Below are 14568 nucleotides of genomic sequence, written 5' to 3'. Positions count from 1 at the left end.
ATCTCAGCTGACCATAGTGGATGCACTACTGTCTGGGAGGCATCATTGTTACCCATGGAAGCTTGAAGTTACTGACACTGTCCCCATTGTCTACCAACAGACAGATCTGCAGCAGTCCTTGTCCTCTGTAATAGTCTTGATCCAACATCCAAGACTTGTGCATCTGATTAGCAGAGTCTGTTCTCAAGCTTATAAAGCAAGTATCTAGTATTTTAGCTTCTCTGGTGGACAGTGGGTTCTTATAATGCAGAGTTCCTCCAGAATACAAAGGGAGCTCAGAAGCTATGTAATCAAGGCTATAAAAATCCCTTCTTGGGTATTTAATAGATACACAAAACAGCAATACAATCAGTTGCACATTAATTTAGAAATTGATGTTAGGATTTTAATGTGATTGGTATCAGCTAAACTAAACGGACATGTAATGGTTCACAAATGAAGACTTCTTTCATAATTCTAAATTATACTTTCTGCACACTGCCAAAATTATTTTTTTTAAAAAGCAAATCTTGTCTTATCATCCTATTCAAAATTCTTTAGTAGGAAGCGGGGATGGGAATAGGAAAGGCAGTAGAATGAATCTGACATAACTTTCCTATGTTCATATATGAATTCATGACCAATGAAATTCTACATCACAACCAAAAGAATGGGATCCTAATTAGAATAAGTTATTATAATCTAGGTATGTATAATATGGCAAAATACACTCTACTGTCTTGAGTATCTAAAAAGAACAAATAAAAAAATAAAACAAAAAAACCCTCAAATCCTTCAGTGGTTAATTCCCATTGTCCCTAGAATAAAAACAAAATTCTTTATCTTGACAGACAACTTCCTCTTAAGATTTGAGTCCTGCCAGATTTCTAGCTACATTACCAATATTTTCCCCTTCCCCTTCTGAATCTTTAAAGACTCAATTCAAATGCTACTTTTCTGTGTAATAACTTCTTGATGTCTATAACTAAACCATTTCCTTCTTTATTCTTCTTATACATTTCTGTAATACATTATATTTTAATTATTTCTTACTTGATGCTAATCAAATTGAGAATCCTATATTATCATTTTCATTATCTCAGAAGATTTTTTTTTTCAGTACTGTGGGTTGAGCCAATGGGCACTTTACTACTGAGCTACAACCCCCAGTCCTTTTTAGTTTTTTATTTTGAGACAGGCTCTCACTTGCTTAGGGCTTCACTAAGTTGCTGAGGGGCCTCAAATTTTCAATCCTCCTGCCTCTGCTTCACAAGTCACTGGGATAACAGGTGTATGCCACCATGACCAACTATCTCAGAAGATGGTTATTGAATAAGTAATGAATGAAAACACTCTACTTTTCTGGTTGGTTAGTGCATGTTTTTTATCCCCATGTGATTGGTCTTGCCTATTCTATTAGCCCCATGTTGGCTAATCTTGCAAAGGAGCTACAGGAAGTAGACTTTGATATACTGGTAGTATTATCTTGATATATGAATTATAATTATAGGTTTAAAGATGAATTTTGAAATTGTCAGGGAACTACATTACTTTGATTAAATATGTGTACTGAATTTTGTTGACATATTTTTACATTAAGGAACTAAAAAAAATAGCTTCTGACTTGATAAAGTCCAAGGTCACATATCAGTATAAAATAGAAGAAGAAAACATCAATATAAGAATTAAAGAACAGAAATTTGAAGAACTTCAAGAAAGACTCAACATGGTATTTGATTTAATGTATTCAAGTTTATAAAATTAATTATTTTTAAATGCATGAGAATTTTGGGATTATAGCACAAAATGTTTCTTCTTTTCAAAATTGCCATACATAGTAAAAATTAAAGGTATTATGAATTTTTTAAAAAATTATTAGATAATTTTTGCCATTATCAAGGACAAAAAATTTGGCTGCAACCATTTTATTTTCACTTTGATTTTGGGTAATATTGTAATACAGTGATGTCTCCAAAGAGCTTTAAAGATGAGGGATTTTGTAGTTTTAACCTTTCCAAGTTTGTACAAATCTATATTGAATTCTTTTTTTTAAGACTATATTATATTTCATTTTCTAATGTCTCTTTTTGGTACCACGGATTGAACTCAGGGGCACCAACCACTGAGCCACATCCCCAGCCCTATTTTGTATTTTATTTAGAGACAGAGTCTCACTGAGTTGCTTAGTGCTTCTCTGTTGCTGAGACTGGCTTTGAACTCATGATAGGAGCCTCAACCTCCCAAGCCACTGGGATTACAGGCGTGTACCCCACCACACCTGGCTCTATATTGAATTCTGATACCTTCCTTAATTTGCTGGAGCCACTGTTTCAACCACAAGCAAATGTGGGTGCTCTGGAGTAATAGGTGATGTCATTCTCAAGTTTTTGGGCACTGAATTGAATGTAGAATTTGAATTTTATACCATAACTTTAAAATTATTCAAATTTTTGAAGGAATTAGAATTAAATAAGAAGATTAATGATGAGATTACCCATACTGAAGAAGAAAAACAGGTAAGCAATCATAAGATATTTATGAAATCAGTAAATATTTTAAAATCAGCTACAGTGTGGGAAATAAAGTAACACATGGAATCATGTTTAAGTCAATATGTAGCAAATAGTAAGCTTTCAGTTAGAATGTGTATAACAGTCACATATATACTACCGTTTTTAAAAGATCAGTTTTTTTCTTTGTTCAGACAAGTGGTGCCCTAGCAGGTAATTATTGAAGTGTATTTATACATAATGCATGATTTTTCAGAACATTATCCTCTCATATGAATCTATACATAGTGCTTACTTTTTCAGGACATTATCCTCTCATATGAATCTGTTTGATATTTATAATTATTCTAATTTTTAAAAAAGGTACATGAAAGAAAACTCCTGTTCTTTGTTTTTCTTCTGCTTTTCTTCCATTTGATTCATGACATCCTAGTTCATTATAACATCTTGTAATATAGCCCATATGACATTTTAGTAGAGATATATTTGCTATTTTGCAGGGGGCAAGTCAACAAAAGTTTATTTTAATTTTGAATTCTTCAAAATTTTCAATAGTGTCATGGTCCAATTAAAAAAACTTAGTTAATTATTTAAGGGATTCTTGGAAATAATATTTCTTTGGAAATTATGTAAGAAATATTTTTAGATATTTTATTATAAAATTTGCCATTAGTTTAATAAAGTATTGAAATTAAACTATAATGAATTAGAAATTACAAAATGTAAATGAAGAATGAGTTTAGAGACGTGAATGTTATATTAAACATTTAAAAGTTGATATATTTATATATTTTTAAAGGCTATCATCATTTCTTTTCAACATATGCAGCAGTTACTTCAGCAACAAATTCAAGCTAATACTAAAATGGATGCAGAATTGAAGATGCTAAAAGAAAATAATCAGGTTATATATACATATATATATATACACACACACACATATGTATATAGTGTTTTATCATATTTCTAATGAGCCTTGCCTGTTTAATTGGTATTCATCCGTGCAATTTTGTTGATATTTTTTAATTTTAGGGGCAAGATACTGAATTCCATCAACTTTTGTTTTCAGTCTTTAAAGTAAAGTATAAAATGAAATGTCTGATTTCATTTTATAATAGAATGAATGGGATATTTCTTTGTCTTAGAATTGTGGCTGAGGTCTAAAACTGGAAATAAAAAGGTGAAAGTGTCAGGCTGGGGTTATAGCTCAATGGTAGAGCACTTGCCTAGCATGCGCAAGGCACTGGGTTTGATTCTCAGCACTGCATATAAATAAAAAATAAAGATCCATCAACAACTAAAATAATATTGAAAGAAAAAAGGTGAAAGTGTCATCCACATTATAAAAGAGCAGTCAACCAGCTCTCAGAATTTCAGGGCAGAACTGTGTTCATAGGAATATGATAGCACTAGCACTGTTGCCACAATCATCCCAGCTTCCTCTTCCATATATATATATTTTTTCATATATGTATATATATACATACATACATACATATATATGAAAATTATATATTTTATGTCATATATAATATGATATATAAATATATATAATATAATATGATATATAAATAATTTGATATATAATAATATAGTATATGATATATATACTGTATTATATATAATATATTTTATATATATCTGAAAATTATTGGGGGCTGGGGCTGTAGCTCAATGGTAGAGCACTTGCCTAGCATATGTGAGGCACTGGTTCAAGCCTCAGCACATTAAAAAAATAAACAAATAAACATACATACATATATATGAAAATTATATATTTTATATATCATATATAATATGATATATAAATATATATAATATAATATGATATATAAATAATTTGATATGTAATAATATAGTATATGATATATATACTATATTATATACATAATATATTTTATATATATCTGAAAATTATTGGGGGCTGGGGCTGTAGCTCAATGGTAGAGCACTTGCCTAGCATATGTGAGGCACTGGTTCAAGCCTCAGCACCATAAAAAAATAAACAAATAAAGGCTGTCTGACCATTTACAACTACAAAAAAAATTTTAAAAAGAAAATTATTGGAAGGGAATACATTATGGTCACTGATATTTTGAGAATGCAGTGTTAAAAAAGAGAGGTTTTTCTCTACTTCCATAGTGGAAGGGGATGATGCTAAGTGTGAGAGTCTAAAAGAAAATCCCTTATGGAGATTGAGGTACAAGAAGGGAAGACTGCCCCTTGTTCCTTGTATGAACACTTGAGATCCACTCCTGGTGTTGTCAGTAGAATAAAATATGGTAAATTCATGTGAAGAAGCTTGCCATGTTTCTTGAAGTTGGGAAATTTACCAAGAACATATTAATTAATGCCCAGTTCTGGTCTGGAAATTTGAAAGTGGAAGGTTTTGGGGAAAAATTTGTGTCAGTAAGATTTGAAGTATATTTGTTGGTTCTAATACCTGTGGCTCTAGAAGTGTGAGTAAGAGAGAATCCGCTCATTCTGGACTCTATATACAGAAATGTAGAAGTTAGTGGAGGGCAGGAACTGCCCTGAGTACCCCTAAGCCAACTGATGTGATGTCTACTTAGACAGAAGTAGGGGCGTGTTCTTCTGGGGTGGCCCATAAAAGACATTTCTGCCCCTCTTCTGGGGTTTTTGGTAGCAAGGAGAAAAGGTAAAGCTGAATATTTTCCATGAAACTATAATCACCTCCCATGTAGGAACCATTATTAGTAGAGGCTAGAGCAGTTTCATGAATATTTGACTTGTGCAATTGTATAGGGACCCACACTCACGAAGACTTCCTGCTTCAGGTTTAATGCTTTGCAGTCACAGTCTTGGAAGTTTTTTATTAACTTTTATCTTGACTTTATGTTTTATAAATTAAGACTAATGGGACAATGGAATCTGTGCCAAAGGCTTGTAGCCTCAGTTCAGACATTTTTTTTTTAATTTCCATTGCTTTCCAGTCTTGGTTCTTAAATCTTGTTTGGCCCTTGTCTCTTGTCCTTTTCTTCTGCCATTGGCAGGTTGTTGGATCACATTTGTAGTGAAAGATCTGTGTTTTGATATTGACCTTTACTTCTTGGCGGGGACCTAGTGCAAGAAGGGAAGGTCTTATTTGGTTGCATGTACCCTCCAGCACTTCAGATTGACACATGAGGCACCAACTGTTCAGGTTCCAAGTTGTCATAACTTTAGTATGGTAGACAGGTGACTTGTCCGGGGCAGGATGAGTTTCCAGTCCAGGTAATGCATCCCTATCCCTGCCCAGCAGTTGGAATCACATTTATCATGGGCTGGAGTAGAGGGCCCAGGGGAAAGGAAATTGACTTCCCTGATCTGGCCAGAACATAGTACATGGGTTAAGCATTTGGAAGGAGGAAGGGAAACCTAGTAGCTGGTGGATCTTATTCATGCTGAGTTGGGTGATAAGTCCACTAGACACTTAAGTTTTCCCCTGCTCAAGAAACCATGACATTAAGTTGAAAATAAAAACCACTATGGCAGATTAATAGGGAAAGGGAAGGAGGAACTGCAAAGAAAGGAAAAAATTATATTTTCATCTTTTTAATAGTTCTTTTCCCTTGTTTTTTTATTTTATTTTTTTCTATTTTGTACCAAGCCAAATTATGTAGTCCAACAGCACTGAATGGAACCACATTTAACCTGAGCAATGTGTCTTATCTTCATACTATTGATATTCTATGTTTTATTCTGTAAAGAGAGCTATACCCTTCTTATTTCTCTTGCCTTCACCTGGTACTATAGGAGTTAGACTTAGGAGAAGGAGCTCGACATGGTGGCGCATGCCTGAATTCCCACAGCTCAGGAGGCTGAGGAAGGAAGATCATGAGTTCAAAGCCAGCCTCTGCAAAAGCAAGGTGCTAAACAATTCAGTGAGACTCTGTCTCTAAATAAAATAAAAATAGAGCTGGGGATGTGGCTCAGTGCTGAGTGCCCCTGAGTTCAATCCCTGGGACCCCTCTCCCCAAAAAAAAGAAGAAGGAGAAAGATGTGATATGCCAGAGTCAAACTTCTCTCTCCTTTAATATCTTCACCTATTCTAATAAAAGACTGATAAAAACAATTTCTTTGAAAATTTAGTTATGAGCAAGACCCCCTCCCCCACCTCCCATACCCCTGCCCTATAATTGGATAACTTGGATATTTCTCTAATATATTGAACTTTCTCCCAAGAAACATAATTTACCCAAATTCTTTAGGAGTAGCATTAGCAGGAGCATCTCCTAATTCATAGAACAGAGTTGAAACAGATTTTTAAGGGGAACAAAATATTAGAGATTGACTAATCAAAACATTTAAGTTCACGAAAATATAAGCAGTGTCATACAAGGTCTTGTAATAGTGGCAAAACTTGAATTAAAATTAAATTCAAAACTTGAATTGATCCTGGTTTTAATCAGGCATTGTTTTTACAACTTCATACTATTATTCTTTCCTAGATCTATGAGAGCTGCCAATTTTGTTAGATCACTTATACTAAGATGATTCTTAATGGTCTCTTCATAAACTCTAATTCCAATTCTTAAGTATTACTGAATTTTAAACAGCCAATAGTAGTCATAAATGTATAGTTATAGGTTTCTTTTGAGTTAACAATGACTATCAAGATAGTCCCAGGATATTTAAATATGACTACTGTTATCTTGGTAAACAAAACCTTTATCCTTAATTATCATAATTAGTACCTTTCCCTTGAAGTTAGATGTAAAACAGTAAAGATTCAAAATTTATAAAAAATAGAACTGTCAGCTTATTTTGAGAAGCAAGCTCATTAAAAAACAAGCAATACCATTTATCATCACTATCATTTTTTAAATGAACATTTTAATATCAAAAGTATATTAAAGACATAATCTCAAGATAAAGGACAGTTCTTTACAAGAAAAGTCATTTAACGGCCTTATATTGACTTTTTTTTTTTTTTTTTTTTGCCATGGACTAGTGAAAATTTTGTCATGGATCAGTACTTGTCTGCAGACTAGTATCTGAGAACCACTGATATATAGCACAACAAAATATTAATGTTGAACTGTTGCTAAGGATTATGCTGCATAGATCACCAGTGTTTTCTTGAGGAGCATTCTTATTCCACCTGCACTAAAAGGGATCATTACTCTTGATAATGGCCAACTGTTTTTCAGTGCTCAGCAATCATGCTGTCATCTGTCTTACTTTTTTAGTAGTAAATTTTAGAATCTAGAGACCTAAATTCTCATGAGAGAAAATATTTTCTACTATTATTTAGTGTAGCTATAAGACTATTTCTGTTCCTGTAGTCACAATATTAAGAAAAATAACTTTGCATATTTTATTTCTATAGTTACAATGCTAACATAATACTAACTAGGACAATTTATTTAGTTTTTGGTAGATTAAAGCATTAGCAGATGGTTTTATTTTGTCCTTCCACAATATCCTTTTTTTAATCACAAGACTATCAGATTTTTTAACCTAATTATAAGTAATACCAAATAATTTCCTGATAGAATATAAACTCCATGAGGGCTGCTGAGTTGGGTGATAGAATATAAACTCCATGAGGGCTGCTGAGTTTCAGTGATGTACTACATGAACATAAAATAGCATTTGGTACACAGGAGGAGCTCATTCTTATTAAATGAATGGATGATGAACAGTAAATAACTCATATTCTTCCTGAGTTCTGATATTGTTTGATCAGGGCTTCTGGTTAAACAATGACTTGAACATACATTCACTTCGACCCCATCCCGAAAGTGTAATAAATGATGTTAATAAATCCCAAGGAAAAGGAAATGGGGGAGGAAACAATAAAAATAATATTTAAAAAATGGGAACTAGCTGGACAATTGGTAATTTACACAGAAGAGGAAATGGAAACCTAAGTCAAAGATGCAGAAATAGGGGCTAAGGTTGGGGTTCGGTGGTAGAGTGCTTGCCTAGAATGTGCAAGACACTGGGTTTGCTCTCCAGCCCTTTCCCTTCCCTACTATAACACACACAAACATAATAAAACATAAATGATCAGGAATAGTAAGTATCATGTGCCTCTAGAAGTAGGGTGTGCAGTTGAAATCCTATACTAGAAGATTATATAAGATGCTATTGCAAACTTAGATTCTCTTCTTCACCCAGTACAAATTGTCACTGTCCCTCTCCTACTTAGCAGAAGGTTGGACGTTTAGGTTGGGGAGTGTGAAGGACAGTTGAAGGAATTAACCTGCCTGGAGAAAAGACTATAACTGCTGCAATTAAGTTTTCCAAATGAAACAGTTCATCCAGGTCAACTCACAGTAAACTTGAAATAGCTTTTTAACACCACATCCTTACTATGAACAGGTAATTACTACTATTGAACACTCGAAGAAAGCCTCCAACATGAAAAACAGAACAGCATCAGTAATAATAATAATAATAATAATAATAATAATAATAATTCCCAAATATTTTTGAGACTATTGTGAGTAAGGTAGTTTTCCTAATTTCTGTATCAGTAGAGTCATCAATAATGTATAAGACCTTAGAAGATGGAAAGATCTCTCATGTTCTTGGATAGACAGAATTAACATTGTCAAAATGACCATACTAGGCTGGATTTGTGGCTCAGTGATAGAGTACTTACCTCAAATGTGTGAGGAACTGGGTTCAATTTTCAGCACTGCATATTAATAAACAAAATAAAGTCCATTGACAACAAAAAAATATTTTAAAGAGTGGCCATATTACCAAAAGTGCTATACAGATTTAATGCAATTTCTATTAAAATCCCAAAGATGTTCTTCATAGAAATAGAAAAGGCAATCATGAAATTCATTTGCAAAATAAGAGACCCAGAATAGCCAAAGTAATCCTTAGCAAGAAAAGTGAAGCAGGCACCAATATCAGACCTTAAAACATACTACAGAGCTATAGTGACAAAAATGGCATGGAATTGGCACCAAAACAGACGTGTAAACCAATGGTACAGAATAGAGGACACAGAGACTAACACATAATTATGGTTATCTTATATTAGACAAAAGCACCAAAAACATACATTGGATAAAAGATAGCCTCTTCAACAAATGGTGCTGGGAAAACTGAAAATCCATATGTAGCAAAATGAAATTAAACCCCTATCTCTCACCCTGCACAAAACTCAAAGTGAATCAAGGACTTAGGCATTAGACCAGAGACCCTGCACCTAATAGAAGAAAAAGTAAGCTCAAATCTACATCATGTCAGCTTAGGAGCCAACTTCCTTAACAAGACTCCTAAAGTGCAAGAAATAAAATCAAGAATCAATAAATGGGATGGAATCAAATAAAAAGTTTCTTCACAGCAAAGGAAACAATCAATTATATGAAGAGAGAGCCTACAAATGGGAGAAAATCTTTGATACCTGCACCTCAGATAGAGCAAAAATCTCCAGGATATATAAAGAACTCAAAAAATTTAACACCAAAAAAAAAATCAAAACAAATAACCTAATCAACAAATGGGCTAAGGAAATGAACAGACACTTCACAGAAGAAGAAATACAAATGGTGAATAAATATATGAAAAAATGTTCAACATTTCTAGCAATTAGAGGAATGCAAATTAAAACTACACTGAGATTTCATCTCATTCCAGTCAGAATGGCAATTATCAAGAATACAAGTAATAGTAAATGTTGGCGAGGATGTGGGAAAAAAGGTACACTCATACGTTCTGGTGGGACTGCAGATTGGTGCAATCATTCTAGAAAGCATTATGGAGAGACCTCAGAAAACTCAGAATGGAATCATTATTTGACTCTGTTACCCCACTCCTCAGCATATACCCAAAGGACTTAAAGTCAGCATCCTTATAGTGATGTTTATAGCTTTTCAATTCATAATAGCTAAAGTTATGGAACCAGCTTAAGTGCCCTTCAACATATGAATGGATAAATTGTGATATATATATATATATATATATATATATATATATATATATATATATACACACACACACACACACACACACACACACACACACACAATGGAATATTACTCAGCTACAAAGAGAAATGAAATTATTGCATTTGCCAGTAAATGGATGGAACTGGAGACTATGATGCTAAGTGAAACAAGTCAGTCCCCCAAAAAACAAAAGGCCAAATGTTCTCTCTGATATTCAGATGCTAACTCACAATGAATGGGGAGGGGCAGGAAGAATAGAAGTACTTTGGACTAGATAAATCCAAATGAAGGGCAGGGAGTGGAATAGGAATGGGAAAGATAGTAGAATGAATCAGACATTACTTTCCTATGTGTATATATGATTACCCAACCAGTATAATTCTACATCATGTACAACCAGAAGAATGAGAAGTTATATTCTCTATATGAATAAAATGTCAAAATACATTCTACTTCAAAGAACAAATAAAGTAATGAAAAACCATGTGAAAATAATATATAATCCACAAAACAAAAATTAGGAGTCTACAGAGAAACACTCAGGAAATAAAAATGCAATGGAAAAGTTGGAGGATAATGTTGATATCTCTATAAATGTTGATGTCCCTATAATGTTATTTATCTTCTATAAAGTAGAACCATGACACATAGAAGATGGAAAATGAGAGAAAGAAAATTAGGGAATCAGTCCAAAGAGTCTGGTTTCAGAGAAACAATGGAGAAAATGGAGGGAAAAAATAATCAAAGAGAAAATATAAAAGTGTACCCACACATGAATGATATGATTTTATAATGATACCAATGCATATCATCATGAAATTTTGTACTATACATAAAAAGATGATTCTAAAATTCTGTGTAGAAAAAGTAGATTACATACAAAGAATTAAGAATGAGAATGGCAACATATTTGTGTTAGACTTTTTAATGGTATTATTGGAAGATATAAGAAAATAATCATGCCTGCTGAAATTGGGAAGAAATTGATTTCCAAAGTAGAGTTCTACTGTATTCACCTAGGCTAATTGCCAAGTATTGGAAGAACAAACAAATTTGGGGGCATGCAGGGTCTCAGATAATTTACCATCTATGTCTCCTTTATTGAGAAGTAACAAAGTTTACCAAGAAAAGGGAGTAAACCCAAAGAGAAAACCATGGATCTAGGAAACAGGAAGATACACAACAGAAGAGAGAAGGGAATCCTTATAGATAACCTGCTTTTTACAGTAGACTGAAAGCAATCAATTTAAATTATAATGAAAGGATGGGGTGTATCCAAAACAAACAGAGAATACTTGAAGGAGGCAGTTTCTTTTACACGGGGAAGTGGGACAGGAAATGATTTATGTCTCCAGTCCACTGATTCAGGACCATGATGCTCTCTTCCTACATCTTCCCCTTCGGTTACCTCTGCAACTCAAACATAAGCCACTCAAATACTACAGTCTTGATTTTCTATTAATTTTTATTGTTCAAATCACCTTATTCAACATCATTCAATAAATAAAAAGTTACTTTTGGTTATTTATTATTACTAGGATATAGACTATAGTATATTTTCCCATTCTCTTCCCTAAACTTTTGGCTATTTTTTAAAATACAGTATGTTACTGATTTAAAAACTAAAATATTTGCTCAATTGTTAAAGTACTAAAAGTCTTAATTATACACTATTGTAAATACTTAGAAACTTCCCCATTGTTATATGTAACATAAATTAAGGAAATGTATCTTGTATAAATATTTTCATTATCCTGAAATAGAAGCAATTGAAATAGGTATTCATTTGGGTGCTCTCAAGGTACATAGCTTCTTATGAAATACAGGAGAATTTTCATATTACAAGTTGTAACATGCTTTTTGTTAGATAAGTTGCTGTTATTTTGAATAATTGTGTATTTTCATATTGAATACTTCAGATGTAATTGAGAACTCTTTAAATAAAATATTATGAAGCCTTAAAATAAAATTGATCTATGTATAATAGTATGAAAAGTAAGCAAGGGGACTGGGGATGTGGCTCAAGCGGTAGCGCGCTCGCCTGGCATGTGTGCGGCCCGGGTTCAATCCTCATACAATCCTTTGTATAACAAAGATGTTGTGTCTGCCGAAAAACTAAAAAATAAATATTAAAAAATTCTCTCTCTCTCTCTCTCTCTTTAAAAAAAAAGTAAGCAGGCATTATTTTGTTTTTTACAAAGCAGAATATAGAATAGTACATGTAACATGGTTCATCTGTATTTAAAATATATATAGGGGCTGGGGGTGTGGCTCAATGGTAGATTGTTCACCTAGCACAGGCGAGGCCCTGGGTTCGATCCTCAGAACCACATAAAAATTAATTAATTAATTAAAGATACTGTGTCCAACTACAACTAAAAAGTAAATATTAAATATATATATGTATGTATATGTATGTGAGTGTATATATATATGTATATATATATGTATGTATATGTATATTTAATATATATATTGTATATATATTAAAACATATATATATATATATGTTTTAGTCAGCTTTTTCACTGCTGTGACTAAAAAATCCAACCAGAACAATTGTAGAGGAAGAAAAGTTTATTTGGGGACTCATGGTTTCAGAGGTCTCAATCCATAGACAGTAGGCTCTTGGGGCTTGAGGTGAGACAGGACGTCATGGAGGAGGAGTGTGGCATAGGGAAGCCCCTCACATGATGACCAGGAAGCAGAGAAGTCTCCACTTGCCAGATACAGATATATACCTCAAAGTCATGCCCCAATTCCCATTTCCTGCAGCTACACTCTATCACTTCAGTTACCACTCAGTTAATTTCTGTCAGGATATTAATTCACTGATTGGGTTAAAACTCACAACCCAATCATTTTCCCTCTGAACCTTCTTGCATTGTCTCACAGATGGGCTTTTGTGGGACACCTCATATCTAAACCATAACAATTCTTGTACGACTATAGGCAGTTTCTATAATTATAGAAAAAAATGCTAAAGTGATTATTTTGGGGGAAGAAGACCTAATAGAGGATAATCTTATCTTTTCTTTGGATATCCTTTTGTGTAGCTTGAAATTTTTACCAAGCAGACATCTAATAAACAGATAAACTTGAAAACACTGAATATTAGACATGTTGATGGAAGTTGTTACTATTTATTTTTCACAGAAGTTTATAAGCATACATTGAAGAAACTTAATAATTTTGGTGACATGAATTTAATAGTTCACAAACCCTAATCTTAGAAAATACTTGGTACTATTTTTACTTTTTAAAGGTTTTATTTGGGGTGGGGGAGTAGTGTGGTAGAGATTCTGTGAAATTAATGAAGTAAGTAAGTTAATATGGTAAATAGTTAAGTTATGCTAAAAAGTATGAATTTGAGATTAAAATTGTATTTCAGGACTTTCTAGCCAGTTAATTTCTAAAATAAACGATAAGAAATACTATTCTGTGGTAGTTAAAATTTTTTAGTAGTGTTAGACTGGATTATGCTACATTTCATACTTTTCAGTGCTGTACTTTATATTACTTTTTCAGTACATTAAAAGTTATGCAGTGAAACTGAATAATGGCAATGTTTTTATACCCTTTTATAGCCATTTCTTTATCATAACCTCCCCCTATTTCCTGTTAGCTAAACTATAAGCACCTTTCTGTTAATTTATGAAAATTATTGTTGAGATAGCACATTATCACTGATCTGTATGGCACTTTCAGCATGTTGAAAGCAAAGGTCCAAGCAACATAAAACACATCAAAATTCATTAATGTGGTATTGATTATTTTTTGGATAATTAATTTTATTGCAGACTCTTGAAAGAGATAATGAGCTGCAAAGGGAGAAGGTAAAAGAAAATGAAGAAAAGTTCCTTAATCTTCAGAATGAGCATGAGAAAGCACAAGGAACTTGGAAGAGACATGTAGGTTTATTAAACTATAAAATATTAAAATATTTTAAATAACTGCAGACATTTAAAATACCTATTTAGTGCTACGAAAATATTGCAAAAATAATACAGGAATAAAGTCAGACACATTTTCTTCTTGCACTTATTTTTCCAAAAAGTGAGTGCTTTTTAAGAGCTAAATTTAACAAAATTTCCTGTAATGTTTTCATGCATAAAAGATCATACATATATGTTTGTGTTTATACATAAATATATATGTGTATA

The 14568-nt window shown here is 32.8% G+C and overlaps 1 protein-coding gene across 1 annotated transcript in view; it reads left to right on the top strand.

Moving 5' to 3' along the window:
* Ccdc73 (coiled-coil domain containing 73) overlaps window positions 1-14568 on the top strand; it is a 120276-nt gene that overhangs the window by 76958 nt on the left and 28750 nt on the right. The window contains exons 9-12 of the mRNA XM_076844323.1: window positions 1580-1708; window positions 2436-2495; window positions 3289-3393; window positions 14206-14316. Coding sequence (XP_076700438.1) covers window positions 1580-1708; window positions 2436-2495; window positions 3289-3393; window positions 14206-14316 — 405 coding nt within the window. The remainder of the gene's footprint in view (window positions 1-1579; window positions 1709-2435; window positions 2496-3288; window positions 3394-14205; window positions 14317-14568) is intronic.

The sequence above is a fragment of the Callospermophilus lateralis genome, chromosome 2 (assembly GCF_048772815.1).
Source record: "Callospermophilus lateralis isolate mCalLat2 chromosome 2, mCalLat2.hap1, whole genome shotgun sequence".
In the NCBI taxonomy this organism is placed as follows: domain Eukaryota; kingdom Metazoa; phylum Chordata; class Mammalia; order Rodentia; family Sciuridae; genus Callospermophilus; species Callospermophilus lateralis.
The sequence above is the reverse complement of the archived record's forward strand: the minus strand, read 5'-3'. Positions and strand labels throughout refer to the sequence as shown.